The sequence below is a fragment of the Chaetura pelagica genome, unplaced genomic scaffold, assembly GCF_000747805.2.
Source record: "Chaetura pelagica isolate M959 unplaced genomic scaffold, ChaPel_1.0 scaffold538, whole genome shotgun sequence".
NCBI lineage: Eukaryota > Metazoa > Chordata > Aves > Apodiformes > Apodidae > Chaetura > Chaetura pelagica.
Window position 1 is genome coordinate 86,101 of NW_009954103.1, and position 8,210 is coordinate 94,310.

The window sequence follows — 8,210 nt, forward strand, 5'->3', positions numbered from 1 at the left end:
GCCGGGAACGGGGAACCGCGGAGCCGGTAACGCGCCGGCGGGAGGGGGACGAGTGCCCCTCGCTCCCTACGGGCCGCACCTTCACTCGCGTTATCCCGAGAATCGGCGCTGCTTTGGCACACGGAAAGAAGCGCTCAGCCCCGCCTATGGATGCTGGCTCAGAAAACCAGCGAAACAAACGCTAAGCAGAGACTCAGCTCTCTTTAGTGGCGATGTGGTGGCTCTTAAAGGAGCCTTTGGGTTTGTTGGCGGCGGGGCAGGGAGCTCAGGCGCGCTCGCCGCGGATGCGCCGGGCCAGCTGGATGTCCTTGGGCATGATGGTGACGCGCTTGGCGTGGATGGCGCAGAGGTTGGTGTCCTCGAACAGCCCCACCAGGTAGGCCTCGCTCGCCTCCTGCAGCGCCATCACGGCCGAGCTCTGGAAGCGCAGGTCGGTCTTGAAGTCCTGCGCGATCTCGCGCACCAGCCGCTGGAAGGGCAGCTTGCGGATCAGCAGCTCCGTCGACTTCTGGTAGCGCCGGATCTCGCGCAGCGCCACCGTGCCGGGCCGGTACCGGTGCGGCTTCTTCACGCCGCCCGTGGCCGGCGCGCTCTTGCGGGCCGCCTTGGTGGCCAGCTGCTTGCGGGGCGCCTTCCCGCCCGTCGACTTGCGCGCCGTCTGCTTCGTACGGGCCATTCTAACACAACCTAGTAACGCTACGTGTGGTAGCCGAAACCTCACTGAACACTGTCCTCAGCGCCCGCCTCTGATTCCCTTTTATGCCCGAGCTCTGCTCGCTCATTGGCTGATAGAAAGGGCCGTTCTCATTGGGCCAATTTGAAAATCCCGCTTTAACCCGTTCTATGCTGGAAAACGATTGCTAATAGTTAAATCCCAGACTTTCTCTTTCCTTTTCTGGAAAAATACTTTTCTTTCTTTTACCTGCATGTCCTTAGTAACTGTGGCCTTCATCGAGTTAACTATTTTCAAGCAAGCAGAAATTTCAGTCTCCTACTAAATACTGTCCAAGCTAAAACAATAAGGCTTTTTAATTCTCATTCGCAATATATCATCTTTCAAGTTTACTTATTTTAACATAAATGTAAAAAAAGCTCAGAGATTTTGTCTTTTGAAGGCTTTGAAGGAAGTTTTCCCGAACAAGCCGAATTATTTATTTTCAATACAAAACTAAAACGTGGATTCTCATGAGGGGGTTTTGACAGCTAAGATCATATAGGTTACAGCACCGTATACTTAAAACATGGTCACATAAGCACGAACTTCTTAAACCTCTCTGCAAAGTAAAGGGAAAAAAAGGATGAAATGCTAGAGAAACAAAACTTTAAAAGCCTACCAGTCTTTCCTGAGAAAAATGAGAGACCTTCAGCTACCACCGGGTTTCAGGGTTTTTACAGTTACCCAATGAAATTCTTTTACTTTCCGACCAATCAGACGAAAGGGGGCGGGGCCTCACGCACTATAAGTTAAAGCGCCGAAAGCGCAGAACTACGGTAGCAAATTGGGGGTGTAAAATGGCCCGTACGAAGCAGACGGCGCGCAAGTCGACGGGCGGGAAGGCGCCCCGCAAGCAGCTGGCCACCAAGGCGGCCCGCAAGAGCGCGCCGGCCACGGGCGGCGTGAAGAAGCCGCACCGGTACCGGCCCGGCACGGTGGCGCTGCGCGAGATCCGGCGCTACCAGAAGTCGACGGAGCTGCTGATCCGCAAGCTGCCCTTCCAGCGGCTGGTGCGCGAGATCGCGCAGGACTTCAAGACCGACCTGCGCTTCCAGAGCTCGGCCGTGATGGCGCTGCAGGAGGCGAGCGAGGCCTACCTGGTGGGGCTGTTCGAGGACACCAACCTCTGCGCCATCCACGCCAAGCGCGTCACCATCATGCCCAAGGACATCCAGCTGGCCCGGCGCATCCGCGGCGAGCGCGCCTGAGCTCCCTGCCGCAGCCTCACCCTCTGTCGTCCTGAACTCAGTTCCCGCACCCTAAAGGCTCTTATAAGAGCCACCACATTGCACAAGAGAGCTGGAACGCGGTCTTAAAGCTTATAGACAAGGCTTAATCGTTCTCTTTTTAAGGTAGTATAAGCTTTTCAATTTGTTACTAGTGCTCGTACGATTTAATTTGTTCACTCTTCTGTGCCCTGCTGCTTTTTCTCTACACCAGTCAAAAGATCTGTGCAGGATCCTGCAGTCCAGTTCCTGCAGTGCCTGTCAAAAATTCCTAAGCAATCACCTGAAACTGATCGTTTGACATGTGCTTTATTATGTTTGGTTGTTTGTTAGTGGTGGGGTTTTTTGTTGTTGCTTTATTTTTGTTTGGTTGGGTTTTTTTTGTTTTTGTTTGCTTGTTTCTTTATTGTTGTGAGTGGCTTGGAAATGCATGTTCCACTGTACAGAAGTAACTGCATAAATCAAAAAAATTATCTCACATAATGAAAATGAGTATTCTGTTTAATAAACTGGGCAAGGCTTATAAACATGGAGAAAGCTGATTATGACACAAATCCTACAATTATTCCCAGTGCACTTACCCAGACTTGGTGCTTCCTTTATACAACTCCATTTGCAATAGCTTTTATTACGCAGTGTAGGTTTTTATTTTTAAGCACTGTGGAAGGCATAACCTCACAGTATTTGAAGATAAGCTTCCAACAGCTTTTTATGAAAGAAAAATTGTTGGAAGTATAATAATTGCTTTTACTGTTATGTACTGTAGAAGTCCTAACACCGTACTAGATACCTGAGAGTCCTACTTCTCTACCATATGGATAAAGCAAATTTGCTAAGATGATAAGCCTGGTGCAAGGAATAAAAATAAGAAATTCTATTAATCAGCCTATTTTTAATTTATATTCTATATTTTCTTTGGTTTTAGTCTTTGAACAAAGGTTGGAATGAGAGCTTGTTAAAAGCAAAGAGAATCTGTTGGATGTTTTGGGAAAGTTTCACCCCACCCCCCCCCCTCCCATTTTCAAAATAAATGGAGATCACCAGCTCAGGATAAAGTTTCATGGCTTTTGTTTAGGACCAAAACAGCCTGGGGGAAAGGAAGCAACTTTTGAGAGGTCTGTAGGAGACATGATTATATGGTTTGGAGAATTGAGGATAAGTATCTTGTGTTTGATGATGAAACAAAGGTGGAGATAGTAGAGGAATACTCATGGGGGGGATCAGAAGGCAAACATTTACTAGAACTTAGTTGATTCAATACAATTTTGTAGTCAGGAAATTAGAGTTGACTTCCTGTTCACTTCAGTTTCTTGGTTGACTGTGTAAATTCTTTTAGCCTCAAGCTGTTTCAATGTTTCTGAGAAGTCACAGTTCTTCATTCACAAACAAAACAACAAGATTCCTATGACTTTTGCTTCTTTATTGTCACAGAACCTCCTATTCTGCCCTCGATAGTGCAGTCAGGCCTGTCCCACACACTTCCTGTAAATGTTACCAGACAAATCAGTCTGAAATGAACATTCAGATATTTGAGCACAGCATCTGGGACAAGAAGTTGTATAGGGTGTGTCTCTGAAATATTACACAGGTGGGTAAAACAGTACATACAAGTAATATTCGTAGCATAATCACATTAATACATATTTATACACATAAATGTACTTATTTCATATGTATATACACACATATATATTATTTTGCTTCACTCATTAATTTAAATTCTTTTTAGTATCCATCCATCTTTGTTTTTTCCAGTCCCCTCTACCCTTGTGCCAACTGGCTTTTTAAATCTGGCCTTTCTTTTTTTTTTTTTTTTTTTTTTTGTGTGTGTGTGTGTGTGTGTGTGTGGCTGCAGAAAAATTACATAGTAGAGCAAATGAAAGAAGCTACTTTGCAGTTGGTAATTACTGTAGGTCACTTTTTCTAGTGTAGTCTAGTCTATTAATCTCTTTGAACATCACCACTTGCAGAGTAAGTGATGATTTTATAAATTTGACCATGAAAGTGCTTCAGCTGGAAGAGCAGAGACTGGACCTGCAAGTGTAATTTTAAAGGAATTATATGATGATAATGATAAAATTAATCTTATGTGTAGCTACAGTCTTTTAAGACTCCATTAGGCTCCATCCTGATTCTAACTGTTGGTTTACATTGGCAGCAACTGAAATAAATTTGTATCTAGGCACCACTTAGCAAAAGTTACAATGGCCAAAAGCCTGAGATTTGTTACAATTGTAAAAAAAAGTGAGGTCATGGGGTGAGCAAAAAACAGCTTTATTGAAACAAGCAGTGGTGCCTTCTTATCTACTGCACATCTAGACCCTGCCAAGAACCCTCACTCATACCACACTATGGAATCTGCTCTCTAAAGTGAATGAGGAAATTATTAATCATGACCAATATGTAGTTATTATGTAGTCTGTGTTCCCAGGTCTTGTATCCTTTCTAGCCTGTAAAATTGCTAAAAAGGACTGGGTAGGATCTTACAGTGTTAACAAAGTGGTACTTGCTAGAATCAAGTCAGAGTACCTTTTTTGTTTTTTTACTGGTTAAGTATGATCTAGAACATCTGACGTAGTAGAAGCAAGGAATGAGTTTATGCTTCTGTAATCTGACTTTTAGGAGACCACAGAACTTTTATGGCATAATGGAAGGTTTCCTTCACTCCCCAGGCTGTAAGTGAAGACTCTTTTCTCATATTATGCTGTCACAATCTGATAGCTGGATATGTGGAGATTCTTTGCTATCATGTCAGGGCAAAACGATAATACAATATCGGGTGCATAAATAGGCTTTTATTTAGATGCAGATCAGCTGGTAAGCTTTCTAACTATATATTTGTAATAAGCTTCTAATAGATATGATAACTAATCCTAAAATACAAAGGAGAAAGATCAGAAAAGGAAGTAAAAAGTTAAAGGAAAGTCACCACCCAGAGGTCCAGCAGGGGTGTTCCAATCTTAGCAGGCTGCTTGGGAATGATGCTCTTCTCCTTTATACAGTTAATTCCTGTAATACACTAAAGTGGTTACCCAATCACTGTTCCACATTTGCAGTGAAAATTCTTTATCACCTCCTGCATTTCTTCGGTATATAGACTTTAAGTCTTTTCTGCCAGGTTGGTGATTTACATGAAAACACTCTCTGAGCTTCTTGACTAATTCCATAAGACAAGGAGAAATATTAGCTATACTATAATATAAAACCCTCATTTCCAAAAACCTGCTAATATTTTCTTTCTGTATCATTTAGGCTTCTTCTATTCTGATTCACTAAAAACCCAGAAAGGCTTTAATTTACATACAAATAAATAGAAGTGAAATCTATCGGGGAGTGGGAAGAAAAAAGTATATATTCTGTTTGAAAGACTGTAAATAAATAAATAGAGTGGCTCCTAAGTTCAGCACAGCATTACAGACTGCACAGCCAATCCATTCACCACTTGGTAACAATGTGCTGCTCCACTTCCACTGGAACTTGGTCTCAAAACAAGGTCATAAGGATCTACAAACTCATTCAGGCACTTTATGTTGGGGGGGGAGAGAGAAGAAAAAGAGGAAGAAACCCCCAAACAAACCTTAATCTTGGTTAATTGCTACATGCAGCAAGTCTTTCTGCTTTCTTTTCTCATCCATCAAAATGCTGACTGACAGATTGTGTCGATAGTGCAGCAAACACCTCTAAGGGAAAACACACAAACGGTGCTTGGGAGCCTTTAATGACACAAGGCCACCCCTAGGCCTTCTATTTGGTCCCCTCAGTGCTGCCCAGCTCTCAGGACCTACTGCACCCCTGGTACCAGCTCTGAGCAGTTGCAGACTGGGAGAAGACATGGAGATGTTTCCCCTATTAATGGGAGAAACAAAAACTACTCTTGGTTTTGAATCTGAGGCCTAATGTTTAACTTTCTGTTTTCATGCTCAGGATCTTGTTAGACTGGTGACTCCTGTGTGCATGTCTCATGGTAATGATTGAAGCAAAGGTGGGTCCTTATAAAGAAGTTTGAAAGCTACATACATGTATATGAACATCCTGCTAGTATCTCCTGAAGAATCCTAGAAATCTGACTGGAGAAACCTTAAAACTCGGCAGATTTTCTAATTGCTTATAAATCTCATAATCACCACCTGGAGAAGTGCAACCTCAAAGACAAACACACACATCTTTTTTATTAGAAACATATGTAAATTTTCACTTAAAGATTTTTACAAACTATTGAATATACCTCCTCCTTGCCCCCTCCACCCCTGGGGAAAAAAAAAAATCAAAAAAAAAATCCTCAGAAAATACGTAAACTTCCCTGCTCAACCAGAAGAAAAAAAAATAAATATATATATTATTGTACTTGGACAAAATTTATCGTTATTCCTGTGTATAGAACTTTTTGATCAGAGTTTCTAGGCTTTTTTAGGTATGTTTTTGTGCTTTGAAAAATAAGCCAGTTGTGTCCAATCTCTTCAGCCTAGTCCAGCAAGATTTTGAAATCGGCCTCAAAACTGATATTTTGAGACAATATTTTTGCTCTCGGCTTTAATGCCCCCTTTAAAACAAAGTACCTTAGCCAGGTTCAACAGTAACACAATTCCAGAGAGCTCAGTGGGGACTCGTTGCAGACAGAGCCAAGTCTTGTCCCATCCCCAGTCCCCTTCATAGCTGTTTCCAGCTTCCCCATGTTCTCTGCTCTCTGTCCTTAAACTAACACATTGACCTCACAAGTCCCCTCTTTGCAAATTTTGCCTCTACTTGTTGTCCACGGTACCAAAGTGTCTGTTGCTCCTCTTAAATATTTGCAAAGTGCTCTGGTGAGTTGCAGAGCGAAAAAAATATCTGAGTATTGTAGGGTATGTAAAAGACACGTTTATACATAGGCAATGTAGTACAACAAGAAATGAAAAAAAAAAATAGACAAGAGACAGTGAATCCATAAAATGTAATGCTATCACCTGAAAACAAAAACCAAACACAACTCGAAAAGGTTTCCAATCTGTGCCCGATTCAAAGTGCTACAGCTTCTTTTATTGTATATGTAGCTGCCTTTAAAAGCCAAGGGCGCAGGGTGGGAGGAACGGGGTCGACAGCGGTGCCTGAAGAACAGGCGGCCTTTCAGAGGGAGAAAGGGAGTAAGAGAGGGCGGCAATGTAGGAGCTGCCAGTGCTTTTCATGTAGTTTAATGTAGTAATAATGGTGAGGATTTTTAAAGTCTTTAATAAAGATGGGGCTTCTTTTCAGTGTGTCCACCGTATTCCAGTCTAAGTGGAGTTTAAAGTTAAGTACTTAATACCCTTAAAAAAATTTTAGCCTTTATATCACTTTCCAGTTCAAATTCATTACAACACCCACCAATACATTTTGATGTAATTACTGTAAAAAAGGAAACTCGACAAAATCAGTACTAAATTTATGTACCTGTAAGTTAGGAGCTGAAGATCTCAGGTTTGTTCTCTCTGTAACACAGGTTAAGAATGCATGGTAAGGCGATGCTACTCCTAAAACTTTAGCACGAACTTGATACTACTCTAAAAGCATTACAGCTCTTTTAACGTCTATGTAGTGGCTCTTAAAAGAGCCTTTGTTTCTGTGTGGGCTGCTCTCGGTGCCTGCCCGAACCGGGAAGAGGCTGCGGCAGGGAGCTCAGGCGCGCTCGCCGCGGATGCGCCGGGCCAGCTGGATGTCCTTGGGCATGATGGTGACGCGCTTGGCGTGGATGGCGCAGAGGTTGGTGTCCTCGAACAGCCCCACCAGGTAGGCCTCGCTCGCCTCCTGCAGCGCCATCACGGCCGAGCTCTGGAAGCGCAGGTCGGTCTTGAAGTCCTGCGCGATCTCGCGCACCAGCCGCTGGAAGGGCAGCTTGCGGGTCAGCAGCGCCCGCGCCTTGGTGGCCAGCTGCTTGCGGGGCGCCTTCCCGCCCGTCGACTTGCGCGCCGTCTGCTTCGTACGGGCCATCGCTGACAAGCGACTGCAACAGCCTCAAACACGCCGACGCACTGATAGGTCCGAGGCGGGGAAGAGCTGTATATATAGGCCCTGTGCCTTTTGCTGATAGGCGGATGGACACCTGACACGTCTCATTGGTGGATTCAAAGTTTAAAAATCCCGCCTCTGGGCAGAACCGCCTTTCCTGCGGTGCCTTTGTTTTTACTGTGTAGAAAGCGCCTTCTAAAGGCCTTTCTTTTTTTCGGCGTATATTTTTGCAGTTTTTGGAATTCCCTCATGTGCTACTTATCTGTAGTCTTTAGAACTTTGTGAGAGCTGGCAAGTAAGAGGGGGTA

The 8,210-nt window shown here is 44.0% G+C and overlaps 2 protein-coding genes across 2 annotated transcripts in view; one reads left to right on the top strand and one right to left on the bottom strand.

The window, feature by feature from the left end:
• LOC104392999 overlaps positions 1–1,923 on the top strand; it is a 2,970-nt gene extending 1,047 nt beyond the window's left edge. The window contains exons 2-3 of the mRNA XM_010002444.1: positions 231–665; positions 1,433–1,923. Coding sequence (XP_010000746.1) covers positions 231–665; positions 1,433–1,923 — 926 coding nt within the window. The remainder of the gene's footprint in view (positions 1–230; positions 666–1,432) is intronic.
• A 5,649-nt stretch (positions 1,924–7,572) lies between these two features.
• On the bottom strand, positions 7,573–7,884 carry LOC104392985 (histone H3.3-like). The gene has a single exon (XM_010002431.1). The coding sequence runs from the start codon at positions 7,882–7,884 to the stop codon at positions 7,573–7,575; it is 312 nt and encodes a 103-aa protein (XP_010000733.1).
• Between the last annotated feature and the right edge of the window lie 326 nt (positions 7,885–8,210).

Bases quoted from the DNA above. Each gene is read 5' to 3' on its own strand.
- LOC104392985 (XM_010002431.1), bottom strand. From the start codon at position 7,884: ATGGCCCGTACGAAGCAGACGGCGCGCAAGTCGACGGGCGGGAAGGCG.